The sequence below is a fragment of the Lepidothrix coronata genome, unplaced genomic scaffold (genome assembly GCF_001604755.1).
Source record: "Lepidothrix coronata isolate B3197 unplaced genomic scaffold, Lepidothrix_coronata-1.0 Scaffold192, whole genome shotgun sequence".
In the NCBI taxonomy this organism is placed as follows: domain Eukaryota; kingdom Metazoa; phylum Chordata; class Aves; order Passeriformes; family Pipridae; genus Lepidothrix; species Lepidothrix coronata.
Window position 1 is genome coordinate 1,053,478 of NW_016690372.1, and position 23,494 is coordinate 1,076,971.

Consider the following 23,494-nt stretch of genomic DNA (forward strand, 5'->3'; position numbering starts at 1 on the left):
TGTGACAGCCTTTCCCTGGCTGACTGAAGTCAGACTGCTTCAGTTCCTGTCTCCTTAGCCCTGCGCTTTTTCTCATTTCAGTCGCAACTTCCAGAATTCAGTCCTGTAAGAGCTAACTGCTTTTCCCAGATCCCTGTGCATCTCACCTGGCACTCAGTTCTATCTAAGTTGATAGAGAGATGAGATCAGATGAGTTCACCATAGCTCAGCACTCAGTGTAGCATTGCACGGTCCCTGTAGTAGATCTGTGCAGGAAATTCAGCATGGAATAACAGAAGGCTGCAAACAGGAGTCTGGTTCACCAGTGGAGGTGTGAGAGAATGGAGGACTACAGAAACAAAAGATGCTGTGAGAGGTTAAAAACATTATGCACATGTGTACTAATACTTAAGTATATGTACATACATAGAAAATTCTTGTGGATATTAAGATTGTGAAAACCTTTGGCCTGGGTTAGACCTGCTATACAGTGAGTCCAGATACTCTGTTTTCCAGTGATAGTGTTATTCCTCCAGGCAAATGAATTAATAGTGCTCTCCATACTATTCCTTTGTGGATTAGACCTCCAGCACTACAACCACAGCCCTTCTGCTTTTATTCTTTATTCTTGGATTTATTCCCAGTTTTGTCTATGAAATGATCATTTAGTACATGAGCAATATGCTGATTTCCCGTTATGGTTATTACATTTTCTGTTTATAAATCAGGAATTAATTTGTCTTTTTTGGGTCCCTTGATGCCTTTTTGCTTTAATAGCCAAGTATGTTTGGTCTGTGTAATCTAATGAAAAATAAGCATAGTAGATAGTGAAAAGTGATATCCCCAGCAACCTGTCATCCTCCTCAGAACCTGGGGGACCCTCTTTCCCTCTTTTTATCTTTTTTTTTTTTTTTTCCATCCCGGAGACCCACTTGCATCTGTCACTTGCTGATAAGACACTCTTGTGCTCTTTGGTAGTTAAAAGATAGGCCAGGGCTGGAGGGGAGGAGGGCTTTGTCAGTCACCTGGGAGTGATCTGCAGCCCTGCCACTAAATTGTTCTGTGACCTTCACCTCCTTCCATAGCAGAATAATTGAAATCAGATATAAAATAACCGATTCAGTAAGTCTGTTTCACTGCCAGTTCTGTTCCACATTGCTGCACCATAATGCATATGCATACTGCTTTGTTAAATTTGAAATGTCTTAAGTGCTTTTCTTTTTGTGGAGCTTAGTAGAAGTGTGTGTTGGGAAGATTATGGCAAATGTGTACTGCAAGAGCAGTGTAAAGGGCACAGTTCTTTCATCCCCAGTGCTGTTTGTTTTGGAGACTACCAGCCAGAGATTCTCCTGCTGTGTGAAGCACACTCTTTTCTTTCCCTTGAGCAAAGCAACTCTCCATGCAGCATTCAAGTCCCTGGCTGATCCAGGGCACAGAAAGCTAGTAGCTAGATTCTGGGCTTATTTTCGTGGGTCTTGCTCCTTTACCCTTACTGCTGTTACTTTAGAGAGAAGAATTTGGCATCAGAACTGTAAATCCTGGATGGTCTTCAGCAAGGTAGGGCAGAGAAAAAAAAATTTTGAATTCCAAAGCTTTCTGTTTGAAGCTTCTCGGTGGGAGCAGTTCTCTCAGGAAGGGGAAGGAAAGTGCATATCTGCAGAGAGGGAATGCACCCAATACCAGGTTGCTCAGGAATGGTGATGGTAAGTGTGGTTCGGGATGGAAATGCTTGAATTGCTGGCAGGTAAATCCCCATGCACAGCTACAGAGCTGTGGAAAAGTCACTGCTGTTGTCCTCACTTCTGCAAGGGTTTTCTCTCCTCTTGAAAATACTCTGTCCTTTGGAGACGTATTATTTTTGCAGGAGGGTAAAAGATGGGGAGAGACCTACCGACTCTTTCCTGCTGGGTTCCTGGGCTAATACATAAGTCCTGGCAGATGAGAGGCCAGCAGGAGTCCTTTTTGTGTGTGAGGCTGGGTTTGCCAGAGAACATTTAATGCTGGGAATGCAGGGTTGGTTTCTGTGTTTTCGGGGCATGTTTGATATTTGTCTCTTGCTGTGTCATCTCCGTTCCCCTTTATAGAGGGCTTTGAATTTGCCAGTTTGTAGAATGTGTTGGGCTATGGGAGCTAAATGGTTAACCTTGCAGTGGTCTGAGTTGTCCTTACTAGCCAGATAGGAAGGAAAGACAGTAGCCTAAAACATTAGGAAACAATGTGAAATTCCCATTTAAGCAGACTTCACCCTGTGTCCCCTTTTCCCCAAAAACAGGCGGCTGTTGCAGTTTTGTCTGTACTGTGTTGGGGACTGGGGAGGGTGGAGGGAGAAGACAGCAGAGGAACAGAGCCATGTTTTCCCCTCTTGCCAGAGGGCATTATTGTCTAAATAGGCAGTTTAGTTAGATGTTTACTAGATGAGAGTCAGGGGAACTCGAGATCTCTAGGGAGAATTCATGCAAAGCTGGAGACTATAAAAATGCCCCTGAGCAAGTGAATTTCTAGCAATAACACTGTCACTTTTACTAGGAAATTAAAAATTAAAAGGGAGATAAATCATGCTTCTTAAATATAGTCTACCATTTGTCCCTCTTGGCCTTAGAGACAATTTAGAGTGAACGCTAAAATACAAAAGCTACACAAAGGGCCTTTCACAATATTTGTTTAAGGTCTGCATTTTATTAGCTGTGGACACCTGTCCTTTGTTCCAGGTTCATTCAGCTGTTGATCTATTTTCTGTAGTATTTCAAGGTATTGTTTTGCCTTAGCGTCCTAAGTTAAGGCAGTATATCCAGCACTTACATTATTTATATCTGGGTATGTGTGTGTAAATGTAGTTGCTTCTTTAATGCAAACTCAGAGAAGCTCGCAGAATGAGATACCGCTATGATTTTAGGTGTATTCTACACTTTAAACTCATGGTTTTCTAGCTGATTTTTATAGTTAGCATTAGGTTGTCCTGGTAAGGCCCTGGCAACTTGTGAATCTGGGCTTCTGAAATGTGAGTATGATTAAGTCAGTCTTTGCATTAGGTTTTGCACAAACTGCATGAGCTGTCTTGAAGTAATGAAGTTTGGAGCAGTTTTCAAAGTAGTTATTAAATATGCATATATTATGTAGATAAAGGCCTCAGTATGTTTAGGGAGACAAGAGAACTAGAAACCAGTTTGGCTTAAAAACATGGTAGTATTCGTTTAGGAAATGATCCTGGGTTTGTAAGGAAATGTCTCATACAGAGAGAGGGGAAAACCCAAATGAAAAGAAGATGATACTGTATGTGTGAGTTGTTTATAGAAATGCGCTGTTGTAATAGAGCCCTCAAATTTCCCTGCTGCAGCAGATGTCTGGAGTGAAGTTTCTTTTGCTGGTGGAAAGTGCTGGTTGGGAGGCTGGATTGGGCTGCCTTGCTAAGGTATGATGGCCCAGGCCAAGAGGGTAGGGAAGGGGGTGTGGGTGGTGCACAGTGGTCAGGTTTCTGGAGGGAGTACTGGCCGTGTCCTGAGGTGAGCTGGACCAGGGTGGGTGGGCCATGACACTGAGCTGGGCCAGGGTGGGTGGGCAGGGAGGGGAAAGATCCAAGACTGTAGAGCAGGCTCAGAGTTTCTGGACTGTGTGGGGGTGCAGCTCTGAGATGGTGAGTGACTGCTTCATTTCTAAGATCCATGCTGTATGGAGGAAGGGTGCCTGTGCCTACATGGCGTTGGTTGATGGACTCCATCTTTGAATCAAGATGCGTTTGCAGAACTGCATGCAGAAAGCTTCCTGACTGCTTAGTATCTGCAATCACCTTACCTAGCTTTAGGACTGCTTGCTTTTGTGAGTGGTATAGAAGCTGCCCCATATACACTGTATGATGTTTTCCAGGTCTCAGAGTGGGCCTCTTTTCCAACTTACAGCTATTTCTTTGGTTATTAACAGCTTTATGGTGCAGCAGGGTGACAATGAGGATAGTCCCAATTGGGGACCATCTTATGTGGTGACAGTGACCAAGCATGTCAGCTTGGAGAGGGTCAGAGAGACTTCTCTCTCCAGTCCAGCTCCCATCTTCCTCAGCAGTGCACGGACTTGCTGCTGTCTCACAGTGTCTTACACAGGACAACACAATTACCTCATCCTTATAGCCTTACTTAAGGAACTTTAATTTGCTGTCAGGAAAAAGTGCTGATGCTACAGGTTGATTCTCTTTCATGTGGTAGGAGGAAAATACCTCGTTTAAATTATCAGCTATTTTTGTTATAAACAAACCTGTCACGCTCAAGCAAGCAATACTGTCACTAAATCCCTTCTAGAGGCAAAGTGTTGGCCACAGGGGTAGGGTGGCAAGATGCAGGGGTATTAGTGGTCAGAAAATTTTCTAGCACTTTAAGTGGCTGTGCCCTAAAATCTTCTGTCAAACCTTAAAAGAAAGTGGCCTAACTGGTCACTTCTGGCTTAGTGGTCACTTCTGACTCTGACAGCTATATATCCTGTCCTTGCTGCTCTCTGATAGCATAATCACAGAATCAGTTAGATTGGAAAAGACCTCTGAGATCATCAAGTCCAACGAATGACTGAATATCACCATGTCAACTGAGACAGTGGCACTAAGTGCCACATCCAGTCTTTCTTTAAAGTTCTATCATATTTCCATAATGTTATTTCACCAGTAATAAACTGGAGTATTTCAAAGTCTGAGTGCTAAGGAAGTCCACTGCTAAGGAAGTGGTTTTGTCATTATCCTCATTTTGAAAGTGAGACACAGAAGTCAAGGTGACAAGTCAAGGCAAGCATTTTGGGGTAGCTATGAGTCATAGGACACAATCCAGGCCTCCTTGTTCCTAGGCATTTAGGATCCTTTGGTTTTGTGCTTTGTGACAGTAACTTAAAAATCATCCATGGCAACAGGTGGTGAAATTGTTCTTTTTCAGTCTTGGTGCAGGGAGTAATGGTAAATAGGTTGTCACTGTTATATGACTGGGAAGTGCAGTGGCTCTGTGTCTATGTACAACAGGCTTTGTCATGACTGTGTGTTCTATCCAGTGCATGACTATACCTAACCTGTGCCTAAATTAATTTTTCTGACTTAGAAGAAAATTGTGACCATAAATACGGCCATAATTTTAAAGAGTCACCATTACATAGAGCAGATAGACTGAGAGAGTTCACACCTCTGAAGGTGCTGTGGAATTGGCCCTGCCTGTCTGCAACGGAGAGGGAGGAAGAAGTAAGCCTCATATCCACAAAGAGTTGTGTCATCTGACTTTTACCATGGGTTGGAACTCCCAGATAGGTCCAAGAAAGCTAGGCCCCTAAGCATCCATGTAGAAATTTGGGCCAAGATCTGCAAATTCACCAATACATTTCCCTAGGTGCAAAAGTTGTGTTTCTTTCTGATTTTAACAGCCCTTTCTGCACTGATTTCAGTACATTAGTCTTGGCTAGCACTGAGCTGTGTGTAATATGCTGTTTTTTAATAAATGCAATATGTTATTTTTGTAATATGTAATATGCTGTTTTTTAAGTCATGATGGGACTTGGCTTGACAAGTACTTATGGACAAGATTATTTGATTTTTAAAAAAGTCTGGAAAGGTAGTTCTGGGTGTTTTTGCTGAGGAGGAAGAAAAAGTAAATAAAATTAACAATAGAGTAGAAAATATCTTGTTTATAAGCAAATAAACATAATAGCAAAACACTGCGAACAGGAAAACAGTTTATCTCCATCTCTCAGCTCCACCATCTGAAGACAGTGGATAACTTCAGAGAAGAAACTAAGGTAGCTTGTACCACTAAGCATGATTACCACTATGGATAAATGGTTAAAGTACAAGACTGGAGCTAGAGAAAACATTCTCATCTTTGTTCCATTGCAGATATATGTATGACCTTGGGGAGACCCGCTGTCACATCATGTACCTCAACTTCCCAGTCTCTAAAGATGGGTGTTTGCTGGAGTGTAAGAAAAGCAAAAATTGATTGTGAGACTTCACTCATGTTTCTAAATTATTTTGAAGTCATGGGATGGAACAGTTATAGAAGCAGAGATTTTTATTTATAAAATAGGGAAAAAAGTATTTTTTAAAAATACATGGATTTAATTTCTGAAACTTGGTGTGGAAGGATGCTATCAGAGCACAATTTGTGACAGTACTGTCACAGGCTTTAGAAATGTGTGATGAGTATGTGTGTGGCAGCTTTGCTCATGGAAAGTTAATTTCAGGTCCTAACAAGCATGAGGCAACTCCATTACATTTACGATTGAATGCTGGTACATTTTATCTCTTTGTCTGTAGGAAACGGTCAGTATCAAACAGTCCAGTTTGGGGAGAATGGTGAAGCATTGATCTTTTGGGTCTTATCACATATGCAGACTAAATTCAGATCAGATAGAAGGGTTTCTTTATTAATGAACAACAAAAAAGGTTTGTTTTTATTTCTACTATGACAAAAAAAGACCATCTCTTCTCTGTTTTAATCAGAACAGTAAAAATCTTACTTGAAACAAACATCCTAAAATTTAGTGCAGGGCAACGTTCCACTAAACAGGGCCAACCGAGGAAGAATTTTTGATGGAATGAACACTGAGATGGAACGGACTATCCAAGTCCTTTGTTCTGTGCTCACAGATGTAAGATCAGGATCTTGAATTCCTTTGCTTCTTTATTTTATCACAAGAAATGCTGCGATTTACTTTTTCTTTCCTGTGTTAGTATTGCCCTCTACTGGACGAAACCAAAACTGCCCACCTGTGTTGCAAACCTGAAGCTGCGGGCAGGTAATGCATCATCTCCTTTCCCTCCTCTCTTGGGCCTTGGGCACACAGAGCCGGGAGAAGCCAACCCTACCTCTGACAGGCATGATGACTGGCCAGGGTACCCAGATTTGAGCTCCTGAATGGCAGCATGTTTGTTGCTATACAACCAATGCATTTTTTAAATGTTGGTAGCTCAAGCTATGTGAGGAGTTGTACTTATTCTCCAGAAAGAGAGAAACTTAGAGCTAGTTATTGTGGGATTTGGCAAGTGGGGCTCCTTGGACTGAGTCATAGGCTCAGGATGAAACAAGTCCTCAGTGGACAAGTTTGAGAGCTGCTGAGAGCAGTGAAAACTGATGAGTCTCCTGAATGTTATCTTCTACAGCAGCTATGCTTTTGGGACCTTGTCAGGTACTTTAGAATGAGATGTCACAATCTCTTGGAAGAACTAACACTGGACTTATGTAGCTTAAACTTGAGTTGCTGCATGGATGATGAGCACTTCTAAGTCACCACTACCCTAGTGTAAGATCTGAAAAAAAACCCTATGTTTCTAGCACTGGGATGAGAGCTGTTTTCTATGCAGGCCAAACCCTAATGTTCCAGTCTGCAGCGGGGGGACAACAAAATGATTCTGACCCGAGTGACTTTGGGCTTCAAGAAAAGAAAGGAGACAGATGGGAGAATAAACTCCACAGAGTTTAGCCTAGAAAGGTGTCCAAGGTTAACTACAACTTACAGGTAGAAGTCTGTATTCTCAAATTCTAGGATGTATATTTTTTGCAAACATGCACGTTTGGTATTTTATCTCTTGGAAGTCTGCCTTGTAGGTGTTCACTGGGCCTTATACTTATTTTGCTTGTCACAGCCCACAGCTGTAAGGGATGACGATCAAGGGAGGAGTCCAGAGAAAAAACCAGAGGCTGAATGTATTCAGTGAAAACACACTGAGATGCATTGCTCTACAAGGTGAAATCTCATCATGGTCCCTCAGTGAATGAGTTTCTTTTTCTGATATTTCAGTTTTAGAAGTCTCAGTACTCAAAGTGATGTCCTGTGCAGGCTGTTTGATTTGGCTACAGAAGGGGGTACAGAAAAGCTTTGCATTGCTGCATGCTGGTAAGGAACCTGTACAGAGTTTCTTGAAGTGCCTCTGTGGGCAGCATCTATAATATCTGCATTTAGCAAACTGCTCTGTCTGCTCGCTGCTGGCCAAACACTGATACCTGGTAGCTTTTACGTATCCCTTGCTAGGGAATACGTGTTGTTCTACAAAAGTGCAGAGGGCTTACCTATATTAGTTTAGGAGAATGCAGCATTTAATTTTACATCATTTAATTGTTAGAACACCAAGACAATATACATTATTATTTTAATTTAATATTAGCTTTCAGTCATTTTGGTGCTTGGTAGCCTGAAGATTTGGGTGATGTGTGTTGCCAGTGCCCCCTCCCGGATAAGACCAGGTTTGTTCACAGCTGCCTGGGCCCTCCAGTGCTTCCCTGAAGGACAATCATGCCGAGCCATGGCTTGTGAAAAATCTCAGCTCCTGCTTTCTCTGACTGTTGCCACATGACCCAACCACACAGTAACAAAATCCCAGGAAAGATGCAGGATTGTTTTGATCAAGAGGGAATTTTCATGCGAGCTTTTGATTTTGTTCTTCTGTATAGAGAGGGCAAGCCAAGTGTTTGCTACATTTATTTTGCTTTTGCTGCTCACAAACTAGGTAATAAAAAGCCTGAAAAGGGCCTCATTTGATATGAAAACTGGGAAGTGTCATACTTCTTAACACTCTAAGGAATAAGAGACTTACTTCGCTATGATAAAAAATGCTTCATAAAAATGTGTTGTGAGCCTGCTCTGTGTGCAGTGAAACCCAGGCACAAGAAGAGGAACTGGCTTAGCCAGATCTCCCAGCAGATCTGCAGGAACAGATTTGAGTTCCTACTTTACCCTTCTGTGCTCTGTAGACTGAATTCTGCTAGTTCAGTTCAGTACAAACTTCCAAGCGAAATGATAAAAGAGACTGTGGGATCTAGTAGGGATTTTGTCAAAGACTGGAGTTTGTAAGATCGTGTTCTCATACACAGTTACCATGTCATTTGTAGCCTGTTACAGATCTGTCTGTGCTCGTGCCACTTGTCCCTATGTTGTTCTCATGTCCTTCTCTCTCTCCTGGTACCTCTGCATAGGATGTATTTTTTTTTTAGGATCTGGTTGCTTTTCATCGGCAGTAATAACTCCTGTCCTACTGTGACAGTTGTTGAGCTGAAGTCTTTTTTTCCCTTGATAGGTGCCCAGATTGGGTCGTTTGCTGTTTGTTGTGTTTGGACAAATTTTATTTCTTGCATGTCTTACTGCTCAGTAAATTGCAGCTAAAGATTTCTGTCTTTAACAGGGCAGTAAAGAATCCTTCATTCTCTGCAAGGCTATCTCCCATCATGGTCTCCTGTGGAAAATCTTTAGAGCTTATATGTACACATCATGCCTCAGAGGAAGCTATCAAAAAAGACTTGGGGCTGTACTCTGAAGGGGTTTATTAACCTGACTGATGTGAATGAAGGCTGCAGGGTACTAAGAGACTTAACTACTGATGGTGGAGAGACTCTGTAGATAAGAACTACTTATGGAAGGACAGTTCAGCAGCAGGCTGATAAAGTTGGAACCATTTCACTCCCCTGTGAGTAATGGAACAACAAAAAATTTCTGTAGGAAAGTTCAGGTATTATTATTGCCTAGGTTTCAGGATAGATTCTGGGGGTCTTACTCAGAGGAATCGTTCATGGTTCACTAAGTTATTTAGAGCTGTTCATTGAAGTCCTCCCCTCGAGCTGTAAATAAGCCCTCTATCTGACAACTGCAAAGTAATAGTACTAGGGATGGATAAGAATTTCCTGGGGAATCCCTAGCGTGCTTGCCAGCCTTAGTTGAGATCTGTGTATACATACCCAAATATATCACTTTCTCCTAATACTGTGGGTTTTTTCAATGTGTATTCTGTGGTATCTGATCTACCAGCAGATGGGAGTCTGTCAGCACAGCTCCTGCCACCGTGGTTAAAAGCAGATGAGTTCAGATGAGTCTCAGGAATACTTCCCTTTCATCATAGCGGGTCATTGGAGACAACATTCTTATTATCAAAGTGACTGGCTGTTTTCCTGTGTTTGCCAATTGCTGTCTCATTCTCTCTTCTAAGATAGTGAAGTTCAGGAATGATATCCCCCTGTCAAATGCATTGTTCTTTTTTATTTTGTTTTTCCTTTTTATTTTCTTTTTACTTCCTTTTTCTTTTTTTTTTAATTTTAAAAAAAATTTTTTTCTTTTACTTTCCATCCAGAAAAAGAAAGGCTTCCTGGAGAACATAAAGCAGATTATCAGCAGAGATGTAGATAAGCTAATGCACTACTTAATTTCTGAGATGCTGGGCTTCATAGGCCAAATATTAGTTCATTAAATGCAAGCTTGCACTTGTGATGTTTTACACATGGCTGTGTTGTTGAGCAGTTGGCAGATGTTTGAGGTGTCTGAACTGCATTAATAGCAGGGATGGTTAAGTTCAAGATTGAGTGATGTAGGAGAGAGCCTAATTATCAAAGGCTCAAAGATTGGGTCAGGTTTGGGTACATTGGCAAAGCAGTTTGTAGAGTTCTAAGTTCAAAACAAAATGGCCTTTTGCTGTGCTGATCTCAGTTACTTTCCTCTAATTGGTCCCTCATCAACTGCCCTACCAAGACATATCTTCAGGAATTCTGCTTACATTGACTATTGTAGTTTTATGTTGAGAGCATCGTGGCACACCTGCCTTGTAAAATGCTGCTGCTTGCCTCTGCTTTTAACACAGTTTTCATTCTTAAAGGAAAGATGTCTTAAATTTATATTTTTGCATTGGAAGGAATAACTTCTTCAGTAGTTAGGGGTAACTATTTTATATTCCAACAAGAGAGCTGAATTTACTTCCACTGCATCCAGTTTTTGCTGCTCTATCTAGTCGATGTTCTTTTTCTTTCCCTTTATTTCCCTGTTCTGTACTTTTTTCGTCAGAATGAGAGACTGGGACAAGGCTGCAGTGGCTACTTAAATCCTCTCCATTCAGTTGCTGTAAGAGTTAGAGCAGTGGAATCTTCCCTGTTGTCAGTCTCCAATTTGTGGCAGTAACACCGCTGTTTTGGCCAGCCCTCGGAGTGCTGTATGGGTGTTTCTGCTGTGCTGGCAGTGTCATGGTTAGCAAGGAAAATTGGGTCATCTTAGGGAGGGGGCACATGTACACCAGTAGCAGGGATTGGGTCTTCTCTCCTCTTTTCTCAGTGTGTTGGAAGAGAAGCACGTTTCTGGCTGAGGGCTTATTTGTAATGGACAGGATTTCTCCTGCCTCCAGCCAGGTGTCAAGCCTGTCATGGCAAATTCACTGTGGGCTGGCATGAGGGATTGGAGGGGGAAGCTAGCCAGGATTTGCAGGCATGCAGCCACACAACCCTGCTACTGGGACTGAAAAGAGAACCTAACAGGCCACTGGGGCTGATTGAGGAAAACCATGGCACCTGGTTATTCTTTATTCTATGGGCAAAGGCCAAACAGCAGCAGCTGTAGTGAAGAGGTGAATAAGCAGAAGTGATGTGCAGAGCTGAGGTGACATATGTATGTTTTGAATCATTGTGGTACACAGTTGAATTCCTTCCTATAAGGGATTGGCCTGGGCCAGACCTGCTGATTGCAGAGACCACCTGATGTGTGTTTTGCCTTCAGAGTCACGCTAGTGTATAATCACCCATTTCTCTAATATCAGCCATAGTTCCTCTGGCCTGTCTAGATGCAGTCCTGGAGAAATGTGGAAATGGACAGATGAGAAAGTCCCTAAGCAGTTGTCTCCTTAGGGCAGAGGCATCTCTTGGAGCAATGGTGGCTGTCCTGTGCTTTTCCTTATGCCACTTGTTTAGAGTCCTTGGGTGTTGCAGCCTGTCACTCCATACCACAAGCATTGCTCTTACAAAGTAAGGGTGAAAAGAGTATATGTGTATGTGGTGAAATAACTGAGGTTCTGACCTTGGAGCAGGAACAGAAGAGGAGAAGGAACTGTGAAGCTAAGAGATTGAATCCTTCCTTTCTAATATCTCTGCACAGTCAAAACTGAGATTTATTGCTTCCCTTGTATTACTGGTTTACTTTGCTATTTCGAGTCTAAACAAGGCTGGGGAAGGTACATGACACTTTTCCTCATTGCTGGAAAACTTATATCAATCAAGATAATTGAAGTTCTGGATAGAATCATTTATGTCAAGCAGAGATTCCCTTTCCTTTCTTTCCTTCTCCTTCTCACAACCCAGTACTTGGATTTCATTTACTGGGAGTAATAATTATGTTCTCAATTTGGGGAGACTAAATCTGGGGATGCATTCTACAGGAAGTCCAGGGATTAGGTGGCTGTTCCTGCTGATTCTGGGCAAAGCCACTTTTTGCATTTTGTACTGAAGTTCACCATCCACAAGAAAGGGTTCGTGGTGATTTATGACTTCTACTGAACATGGAAACAATGATCTACTTGTATTTGGTTACACTCAAAAAGCACAAAAGAAACAGACTTTACGAGAGAAGGTGGATAGACAACGGCCTGGAGTATATGCCATGAGGAGGACCATATGTGACCTGAACTGCAGATCAGTTTGGAAAGCATAAGGAGAAGTCATAAGAAGTTCAGAGCAATATGTAGAGCTAAGTATGGTGTGTCAAAATGCAAGTGAAGATGGAAATTTTCCATTCCAGAGCCTATGGCTTACTATGTAGGAGGTTTTCTACCTGTGACATTAGCTAGAAGTGATTTGCCATCCATGTGCATTCATATATTTATGTTCATGGAGCCAGTGTAGGTTGACTTCATGATTCATTTCAACAACTAGGACTTCTGTTTTGTTTTTTTTTTTTTTTTGTAGACCCTGTAAAACTGGTGCTGACATGATTTACTCTATTGTAAATTTACTCTATTGGGTGGATTTATATAGAGCTTTTAATTATTTGATTAATTCAGATGTTTTTACAGGACATGAATTACATACAAACTTTGTTATGAGTTGATTCATAATTGTTTGGAAAAGATTGTTTATTTCAACCTATAGCATATACACAGTTGTTCACTTAAACTTTGTGCTTTCCATAAGGTGGCTGGTCCTATGAATAGCATGATATTTCTTGCTGTGATTTTGGATGCCTGTGGGCTTATATTGACAAGTTAAGCAAATGTCAAATATGCATACTTTGTGGATACATTTCATAGCTTCCTAGTGCTGGCACTCGGTGCGTAGTTATCTTTTCCTAACACTTATAGCTGTAACCCACTTAGAAGATGATTGGAAAAATCCTGTGGCTAAATGCTTTCAGTACAGCCCAGACTGGACAGATTCGAGGTAGGGGAATAAAAAACAGTATTGTGTAACTTGCAGGTTCTTCAGTAGGTGCTGGAGGGCTCTTCAGCCATCTCTAAATTACTTAAAAGAGAGGTGAGAGTAGCATAACAAACAGGTGAAGCTGTCATGTGAACAGCAGGTTTTTGAACAGTAGTATGTTTGGAAAATCATTTATGTTCTTAGCCTCAGCCATTTGGGACCTGCATTCTCCCTGGCACTTCTTCTTGCCACCTACCTGATCAACTTTTATCAGGACCTGAGGTTTTTGGTATGTCCTTGGCCAGTTCCATAGTCCTGCTGCTTCTAGCCAAAAAGGATCCTGCCACGTTTATACAAACTTCTTCTCCTTGACTTCATGCTGGTCCATCATGTGACATTAAGCAGCTCTTGGGAACATAAAATGATTGTGAGAGATATTGAGAAAGAGAAGAGGAAGGAGAGAGCAAATAAGGACGTGGAGTATTGTTTGCCGTGAGGGGAAGTTGGGATACTTGTTTCTGATTATGTTTAAGCAGGAATTGTGAATCTGATGATCTTTGTATTCTCAAGGCTTCCAATCCGCTTGCTCTAATCCTCTTACAGCATCTGCTCTATTGGACTTTTATCTGATCTCTCTNTACAGCATCTGCTCTATTGGACTTTTATCTGATCAATCTGTCGAAGCTCCCCATGTGGAGTCACTTTTGTCCCTTCCCCAGAGAGCTATATGGTATCCTCTTGCCCAAATGGGGTCAATGGATTCTCCTTATTCTGGGGTCCTTTAGGCTAGTCTGATGTAAATTAATTTACATCAAATTACATTAAATAAAATACAATTTGGGTATTACCTTTAGTCACCTGGATGGTACAGCACTGGCAGTGAGAACTGTGGCACTCCTAGTTGTTTCTGCAATATAACAAAATTTACATTTGCAGTAAACCAAATTTTGGAGATTTGAAATTGCAAAGAATGAGCTGTAAGTGTGATGGATCATTAGGGATTTGATTTTTTTCAGTGGTGACTAAAACAAGAATAACAGATTTGGAGAAAATTGGTTTATTTTACGCTTTTCTGTTTATTAAACCACATGATATAACTACCAAACTACCCTATTTCCCAAATTCAAAATCTCTTGCAGAGAGTGTCGTCAATGACTAGTAAAACACAATATCATCATGTCAAAAACTGAATTTCTGTGTTTTGAGCTGGAGAACTTTTGAGGAGAAATTCCAACAACATCTGTAGTGAACCCTTGCAAAGAAAATGGGGAACATGTCATAACTTCTAAGAACTATGCTTTCCAGTTGTGCAGAGTAAAGAGTTATTAGAAGAATTCTGGCGATTTTAGGCTGCAATCATCATATCCTATAAAGTGTTTAAAACTGGGTCTTGGTTATGGGTTAAGATCGAGCCGGGTAGAAACAGCTGAGATGAATATGTGCAATTTGAATAGAAATGGAGTTTTCTCTTTGATCTTTGAGCATCAGAGAACATGTCCCATACCCTTTTGTGGGAGAGGCTAATTCCATGCAATAAACAAAACAGTCTCTTATGCCTCCCATAATGCCCCCTTCCCCAGGCTGTTGAATGACCAAGCATTATTTCTGGGAAACAAGGAACAGAAGCATTTTAACTGTATTTGGTGATCCTGAAGGAAAGCAGTCTGCACCTTCTGGGAATAGTTTAACATTCTAAAGCAGCATGAGGACTAAAGCCATGGTCAGTACACAGAGCTTATTCAAGTCTCCGCTGCACAAAACCAAGCAGGCTTAGAGCAGCAAGCTGTTTGTGGTGGTAAAATGTTCCAGGACCTTGTGTTTGTGTGGTTTTGCTTTTTTTTTTTTTTTTTTTTTTAACTGAGCCTTCCATGTAGTGAGGCTGGAGCTCTGCGGTTTGTCAAAGAATACAAAACCCACTCAAATATTGCTATTTTTGAGGACAAAAGCCTCACATGCCCAACATACACACAAACCGCGGGACGCAGATCCTGCTGACTCTCAATAGCTTCTCCTTCTGGTCCTGCTGCCTCTCTGCCGGAATGCCAATCCCCTGGTTTAATGAAGGCTAACAGTATAATTAATCACACGCACCCGCAGCACAGCGGTTCATGAGACCTTAGTAAATGTGACAGCTGCTCTGAGGGAGAAAGGGGAAAAAAGCCCACGATGACAAGAAGAAAACAAGATCTTTGGCGAAAAGAAACAGTCAAAGCAAAAAGGGGAGAGATCAACAAAGAGATGGACTAGGAGTCTTTATGAGCAAGGCAGAAAGCAATCTCCCCCAGCTGTCCTGTTGTAAAGGGTGTGAGATACAGGAATTCACCCCATTTCCAGATGTTTCAGTTTTTCTCTTTCTACCTTTGGCCTCTACTTTCTTCAAATTATGCTTGAGGTGTTTTCTGTATTTAATTTTCTCTTGGATCCCTTCCTTTTTTTTTAACCTCTTTTTATCAATGACTGTGCTGTTTGGTATTTCTCCAGGTAGTACGTGGTATTCTGGACCTTTTATAACTTCGTTCTTGTCTCTGAATTTTATTCCCCCAATATTCTTATTATGTGTGCTTGAAGTCCTTCTCTTGTCTTTTGTATCCTTCATGCATCTTGACACTTTTTTTTTGAGGATGATGGCAATGGAAAATTTCTTCTCTACCCTCCTGTGTAGCACAGAGGCCTGTGGTGTGATCCAGGTGGCCTTTTGACATCTGATGTCGTGCATTATTTGCTAGAGCTGTGGAAATAGTGGGAAGCTCTGGAGTTGGAGCTAGAAGGGGAAGATCTGAGGTAGTTAGTATTGTAAATTAAAATTTACAGGGCTTTCTTGTTTCTCCTCTGTGCAAGTTAGTTTTGTACCTTCTTGAATTAAAACCATAGGGGTTATGTTACTTTTGGTACATCAACAGCCATGACAAGTAGGTGATCCAGATAATTTTTGCACTCAAGAGGCACATAGGTATTTTAGGTCAGAAACAGGCAGGCAGGCAGATGTGAGAAGACATTGTCTCTGATGGCCAGAATAGGGGTTGAAAGCTGTTAGCTGTATGTCTGGTTTCACCTGTAACTGTCTGTATGAATTTGAGCAAATCGCTTCATTTAATCTCAGCTGGGGATAAAGAGAGAGAATCTCTGTTGCAGGTTAGCCTTACACAAAGGACTGTTCTAGGAATTCCCTGTAATGCTGTATCAAGGAACAACTTTTGTTGTTCCTCTCTCAACCCCAGGGCGAGAGCAAGTGAGACACTGAAAGTTGTAGTGCATTGTATTGTGGAGAACTTGGGCACTGACATAAATTGTACATGTTCTTGCTTTTTATTAAGGGATGTTTAGAATCTTGGGTGTGGATATACATCCTGGAATTCCTGTGAAGTCATATAAAATGATTTGGGAGCTTTGTGATAAACATCAGCAAATAAGACTTTGAACCATATCCACAAAAGAAAATTACATGAGCTGATGCCATCTAACTGCCTCTCAGGTGGTCAAATCCTCAACAGATCTTCCAAGTCCTTTTCTTTTTATTTTCCCCCAGCTGTCTGATGCTGGAGGTCATTAGGCTCCTGTTTTCTATTTCCTGAAGTGCCTAAAGCTCTGCGTAGGGTTATTTCTCTTGACAGTGCTGCTCAGCACTAGTGTCTAGCTTGTGTCTGTTGGGATCTATAATCTTGGCACTTAGGCTAATAGTCATTCTCAGGAGTACAGTACCAGACTGCACATGGAAATGATGGGAGCCACCCTTTTTGTCTGGCATCCTGGTGGCTGCAGCACATGTCCTGCCTGTGGGAGCCACTGGTTATGTAGCATTCTCAGTCTGCTGTAGCCAGGATAATTTTGCAGTGGAAGGTATAACTCTTTCTGCCTGTTACTGAAGACTTCTCTGCTTGAAGTAATTAAATATTCATGATGTTTGGGAGCAGAGTGAGAGCAAGCAAGCATGTAAGCATAAAGGAGGCTCTACAGTTTAGTGTTGAGGATTCTCACTGGGCAGGACTTGGGAACCTGGTTTTCTCCCCACAGAGAGGAATCTATTAATGTCCAAATGCAGCAGATTTGCTCTTTCTCACTCAACTCTGTACATCCATGAAAGGGTTAGTGCCTAACTCAGGGTTGCAGCTTCTGGTAGATGGCAGAGAGCTGAAGAATGAGGGTTTGAAACATGAAGTTGTCCAGATCTGTCACTCCCGCTTAGGATAGCACTGATTGTTTGGAGGGATGGTTCAAAGAGAAATTTGGTTACAGATACTGAATATAAAGGCAGAAATGCCTTGGTTTATCAGAGATTCCTCAGTGATTCTGTTTCAGGAACTCCCAGGGAGAGTAGGAACCTGAGAGGTTTTTTTATGGAAAGATGGATGCTATTCTCAAATATTTATCTCATGACACCCATGCTGGGAGAGATGGTTCAACTCTTCTTTTCTTTTCCTTGCAAGATATTACTATTTCCATTTATTTTGATTTTTTTTCCCTGATTGTCCTTTTTCTTTTTAAATGAAGCTTCAGTTATGTTGGTAATTAGCTAAAAATTTTGCAGTAATAATAGGATAAGAGGGTTAAGGGGAAGGGGGTAGGTTGCTGATCTCCCCATACCATTTGCAGGCCTATTAATTTAATTAGAGCTGCACTGTATAAATATTTAACTCATTCTAATTTCTTTTGCAGTTCCTTTGGTTTTCAAAGAGCTCCCAGCTCCAGATTATCCTTTTTGCTCTTCTATATATTTGAGAAAGAGGGGAAGTAAAAAAAATTAATTAAAAAAAAATCTTTGTCTCTGAAATGTAATCAAATAGAAGATCCATGGATTCTCGTCTTTTGCCTACCCTTTTCTTCAAATTAGTTTCTCTTAGGCCCTCTGTTGTAATATGAAATGAGGACTGTCTCTGTGGTTGTAGGGATACCTCTCCTCATTCTGGTATTTTTGAATCCTGATGCTGGTAAGAACCAGCTTGGTGTAGGACTGCATGGAAGATGAGCTTGGCACTGCTTAGAGAAGCAGGAGGAGTACCTTTGCCTGCAGATGGCACACAGAAGTATAATAGGAAGGTCTTCAGACACAGGCCAGAGGAATGAGGCACAGGAACAATGAAGGACATGCTAATGAGGAGGTCCGGTGTGGGCAAAAATAAATGCAGGCCAGATACCAGAGAAATTATTGGGAATTGCTGTTTGACAAATCATCTGTTGAAGAGAGATTTCTGACTAAAGCACCACTGTGGGTGGTCAGAGCAAGAGAAGGTTCTGTTTCTGTCCTGGTGCCTTTTTTTTCTTGCTGATCACTTATTGAACCATTGCCTCAGTTTCCCCCGGTATAACATGGTGACAGTAGCTCATGGTGTCTGCTCTGGGGCCTGGCGGGTTTCAATTCAGTGGTGTGTAGACAAAGAAGATAACTATTTCTTGCACAGTGCTTTTGATGCTGGGTTGTCTCCTCGATGCTGGATTGTCTCCTCAATGCTATGACATACCGATTTGGGCTGGGTGGTTCCTGCAGGACTGTTGCTGTGGATCTCCATGGGTTCCCCAGCCCAAGACCTGCCAAACAGCCTGCAGCGTTGAGCTCCCATGGTCCTTCTGTCCCTGTACGTTACCAGGCTCTCTAGTTCGCTCATCAGGCCCCCGTCGCTTTTCCTGCTCTGTAGTTGACACCTTGTCACCTGGTCAAAGAACATGGACTCCAGCATCCTGATCTGCAGGGACAGCATGGAAACATGGTGATGGACTTGGGAGCTGTCAGGATTTGGGGACCATCCAGTGTAACTGGGGAACTATCACAGGCTTCTCCATTCTTAATGTAATACAGCTTCACTGTAGTACATTGACGTGATTTTTGTGTAAAGGGAAACTTGCTTGGCTTTTATTTCTTCTTCAGCATAGTTATGTTTTCAGCTATGAAGGCAAGACAAAGCTAGAGGTTTTGGGGTGAAGTTGCCACAGAAACTGCCAATTTTAGCATTTGGGAAAGCCTGGAGATACTCCGGTGGCAGGCATCCTTACTGATGACCAGGGAGCACTTTAGTGGCTAAAGGACAGTGACTGTGGAGGGGGTTTAGCCTGCAAGGTTTGTCTGAGAGAGCTGTTGTTGCTGCTGATAGGATATGTATGAGGGATGTGGCTAAGGCATTTCATTGTCAAAAACAAGCATACCATTTCTGTTTTTCCAGTCCTGAAGATGATCCGGCCCATCCTTGTGATATTCTTGTCCTCCTTTGTATTAACAGAACCTACTACCTGAAAATCGCTAAATTTGTTTAGCATATTCCTGTCCTGTGCCTAGTCAGATTAATGTGAGTATTAAGTCAGATGTGGTCTAAAGCTGATTCCTGAGCAATGTTCTTACAGATTGCTTCCAACCCAAGAGCTCTCCTGCAAGCCAGTCTGTTGTCATCACTGTTTTAACAAGGTTCCTTTTTAGCATTGGTTTTTCTGCAAATTTCTGTCTTTTCTGATTTAACTAGGAATGACTGTGATTATAAGAGAATACATATATTTGAATATCTTTTTAACAGCTATGCTCATTGCTTTCTTTAGGCTTTGGCATTGCCTTTTAGTTCATTTCAGGACATACACAGAGTGGCTGAAATTTGCACAGTGGCTATAGCTCAGAAGGGTCTTCAGGGATACATATGGGAATTGTATATGCCTGTAACTGTGCCTCTGCCTGTTTGACTGAGGAAAAAAGAGAAGGGAAGTGACAGAACTAGTGTTTGAGGGCACGTCTACATCACTGCTTGTGTAAATTGGTGAGTTGGAGCTTGTGATACTATGTGCAAGTGAAGTTTTGTGCAAATGTGACAGTAAACCTGTCAATACGCGGATTGGCGATTTTATGATGAGTTCATGTGAATGTGCAGCTGTTTGTGGAAGAATGTATTTGTCAGCACATGTAGATACATATGCTTATGATAGGAGGCTTAGAAGGATGGTATTTCATGCATTTGTGGGTTATCCATAAGTTTACATTCCTGCACAGACAGGAAAGTACTTCTTTTGGTTTGCTTTTGTATGTCAATTTTTGTGACCAGCTGGTACAGCCGTGAAAGCAGTGGTTGGCCAGACTGAATATTTGTATAGCTTAATGAGAATTGCTCAAACAAGACCACCCATCTTAAAATGCTCTCCAGCTCTCTGCTTCCTACCTCCATTAAATAGCAAAGATCTCTGTTGCCTTGAGGCTAAGGGAATGAGGAATCACTGCCTGCCCACTTTCAGGAGCATTGTGTTTCCTTCAACATGACAAATGGTACAGTGCCTCACACTGAGCTGATTGGAACTGAAGATGCTCATAGAGTTCCCAACTGTTTGCTGGATTTCCCTGCAATACTGTGGTCCTTGTCTGTTTTCAGCCTCAGGCTCTTACAGACCTGGTGGTGTGGTGTTTCTGTCACAGTTTACCTCAAAGTCAGGATCATTGTTTCAGTCGTTTCACTGGCCCAGCTCAGGACAGGGAGAGTTGCATTGCTCCCATTCGTGCTTGCTGTGTTTGCTTGATGTGAGGAATTGCATCAGGCTTTCCTCAAAGAGAAGAGAAGTTGATGGCATCTGCCAATCATGAGATGAACATGAGTGACCATAATGGCTCAGAACAAGTATCCATTCTCCAACAGCCTCCAAAAGTATATGTCTGTGGGAGAATAGAAAAATGAGGCAGATTATTTTAAGCATTCTGTGATAATGTCTATCCAACACCCTTCTAGTCTCCAGACAAGTGTTGGAACGAGGGGATCATGTATTGACCTCTTTCTTCAGCATAGTAGGGTCTGGAGGATATGATATCAAGAGAATCTCTTTTCTACTTGCTCTTCTAAAAGCCTCTGGCATCAGATCTTAAATTTGTAATCTAACACAGTTAGAGAAAGCATATGGCAACTCTCAAGACAAAGGGCTGATACACTGTAGAGATTTTGAGACTGTTCCAGGGCAGGCAGTAATGTGGGATGCTGTTAAGATGGCTAGCAAGCAATGTGCAGGATGTAAACAAACTGATCTGCCTTATGCACCTGATGTCTAAATCAACCTTAGCTTTTCTAAACTAGGCAGACATTCATAGTCCTTCCGGCTTTTCTTTTTACAGCAGGAGTAGGGATTATTTAATTCAAACAAGTTAAAGCAAAAGGGTTTCCAAAGAAGTACAGGGAATGTGGTGGGCTGGAAGGAAAGGGAAGTTTGGAGCATGTTGATGTGGTGAGGGAACAGTGGCACAGGTAATGGAGAAGCACACCAGAGTCACACCTTGGCCTACCCTCTGTGAGTCTCTTTGTGAGCTTATCAGCAGGCATTTCTTAAATGGGTTTCTTTAGATCTCTTTGGTGAACCAAAAATTGGGGATACATCCTTTAATGAATTGATCACTGATGCCAGTGCTATTTTTATGTTGCTGCTGAAGTTCATGACTTTTGGTTTCAAATGGATAGCAGAGGCTAATGATCTGCTTTGTAGGTTGTATTTAGGTGGGGGAAAGGCTGCTCTGATTTTAAAATTACCATTACCTTCTCAGATTTGCTCTGCTATTACAAAGGGGACTGTCTTTCACCTTGGGCCTTTCTACCATATGCACTTGGTAGAAACATGCACAAAGAAACATGCACAGAAGAGTTTCTCCTTTTTTATTGCAAAACATTGTGTAGGTGAGAGGATGTCTGCTGCAAGCCTGGCTGCTTTGCAGGGGACTTCTGGAATGATCAGAATGTTGAAGAAGCTACAATGGCTCATACTGCCCTAATTAAACAGTACTTGCTCTGAACTCATTACACTTTCTTGCCCTGTTTGCAAAGAAGGTTCTTATGGCTGCTACGTGGAAAACTCTAGCTGCAGTTTATACTGGATAGCCGTAAGGGCCAGTGCTTATGTTCTGGTGACCCGCCTGGGGCTTGAGAGGAACAGGCACAGTGGTGGATAGAGCAGGGAGTGCTGTTCATGCATTCTTTTCAATCAGTAGTTTCCATGGTTTGGTTTGGGCACAGGCATATGTTGCCTAGGTGGGGTGAGGAGTGTTGGATATAGGTTGGAGAGGTGAAGTGTCAGAAAAAAGAAGTTTCATAAAATTGTTAATTTAGAACTGCAAAGGCCTATGAGATCATTCCAGCCTCTGGCCCTCTCTATGTATCATAAGCTGTAGATTTTTACAGCTTAGTCTTGAATTGAGTCAAACTACCGCAGTGATTTAACACCTTTGATTTGAAAATAAGGCTCATTTGTCTTACAATAATTAGAGATGGTTTACCTGGTGAGATACTCTTTACTCTTGATTAAAAAGTGAAGCCTTATTTTTTGAATTGAAAGTCTTCTATATAAGGAATCATAGCCACCAAAAAGTGTTTAGGTGGGCTTGGTTCTGCTGGAAGCTGACACGTGGCAAGGCGTGTTGCCAGCACCATGTGGTGGAAGATGAACAGAGAGGTGCTCCTACCCCATTCTGCCTGTGTTTACTTTCTGCATGAGTATTAGAGCGATGGCCCAGTGTGGCGGGAGGGGGAGGGTGCCTGTTGGGCTTGAGTGCTGCAGATGCTTTGTAACATTTCAGCTCTTTGTTCTGCCTGAATAGAGCAAATAAGGCAGTCAGGCTAATTTGAAAAGATGCTCGATTAGGCATGGAATGTTTAATATTCTCCCTTGGTCCCCAGCTTCCGTAGAACCCTCCATTTTGCCTTCCCAGAGCTCCAAATGGAGCCTGCTGCTTTCCCTCTGCTGAAGTCCTGGGCTAAAGGTGATATTTGGTGACAGACAGGCTGAAACAGTTAACTTACACAAGCAGATTCTCTGGTGAATCCTCCTGCAAAGTCCTTGTGTCCCCAGGACAGCCTGTGAGCTGCAGCGGGATGTGTTGATGGCTAGTGGGCAAAAAAACCAAGGAGTCCACAAGGACCATCAGCATCTGGTATCAAGCAAGCCAGAGGTTAATGGTTTGTCAATTAATGTGTCAATTAATTACGGTGAGCCCTTGATGTGTTACCCATTCCAGTTAAGTGGCCTTGCTGAATAAACAAGGATTATCACTCTTGAGTTTTCAGCAATGTCTGCAGTTTTGCAGCTGGTGAATAGCTTGCTTAATTTGGTGCACGTTGGTGTTGGGGATTCAAATGCCAGGCTGGTCAGCTCTTCTGATAGCTGGACAGCCCTGCTTCCAGCCGCAGTGGCTGTCAGTCTTCCTGCGCTGGCTGTTCTCAACACAGCTGCCAGCCCATTTACAGAAGCTGTCGCTTCAGCTTGCTGTGCTTCTCTGAAAACAGGAATAATCATTCCTTTGCAGGAGGGCTATGCAGCATTCAATGTTTGTTTTGAGATCCGTAACAGTACCTAGGAACTCTATCTAGTCATAAATGCTTACAATAAGTGTACTAGTGAATATGTAAGAGTCTGGTTTTGTAAGACCTAGAAAGCTTACTGTTCTGCACAGCAAGCACCCTTCTTCAGCTGTTCTT

At 42.0% G+C, this 23,494-nt stretch overlaps 1 protein-coding gene across 11 annotated transcripts in view; it reads left to right on the plus strand.

Annotated features, from left to right (window-relative positions):
• Positions 1-23,494, plus strand: part of LOC108505488 (neurexin-3) — a 915,200-nt gene that overhangs the window by 208,461 nt on the left and 683,245 nt on the right. The window contains exon 1 of one of the 11 annotated variants that reach the window (XM_017831541.1): positions 7,751-7,827. The exons of the other annotated variants lie outside the window; for them this stretch is intronic. Within the exon in view, the coding sequence (XP_017687030.1) occupies positions 7,758-7,827 (70 nt within the window). The 5' untranslated portion in view covers positions 7,751-7,757. Of the gene's footprint in view, positions 1-7,750; positions 7,828-23,494 lie in introns of those variants that run through there. 11 annotated transcript variants of the gene reach the window in all.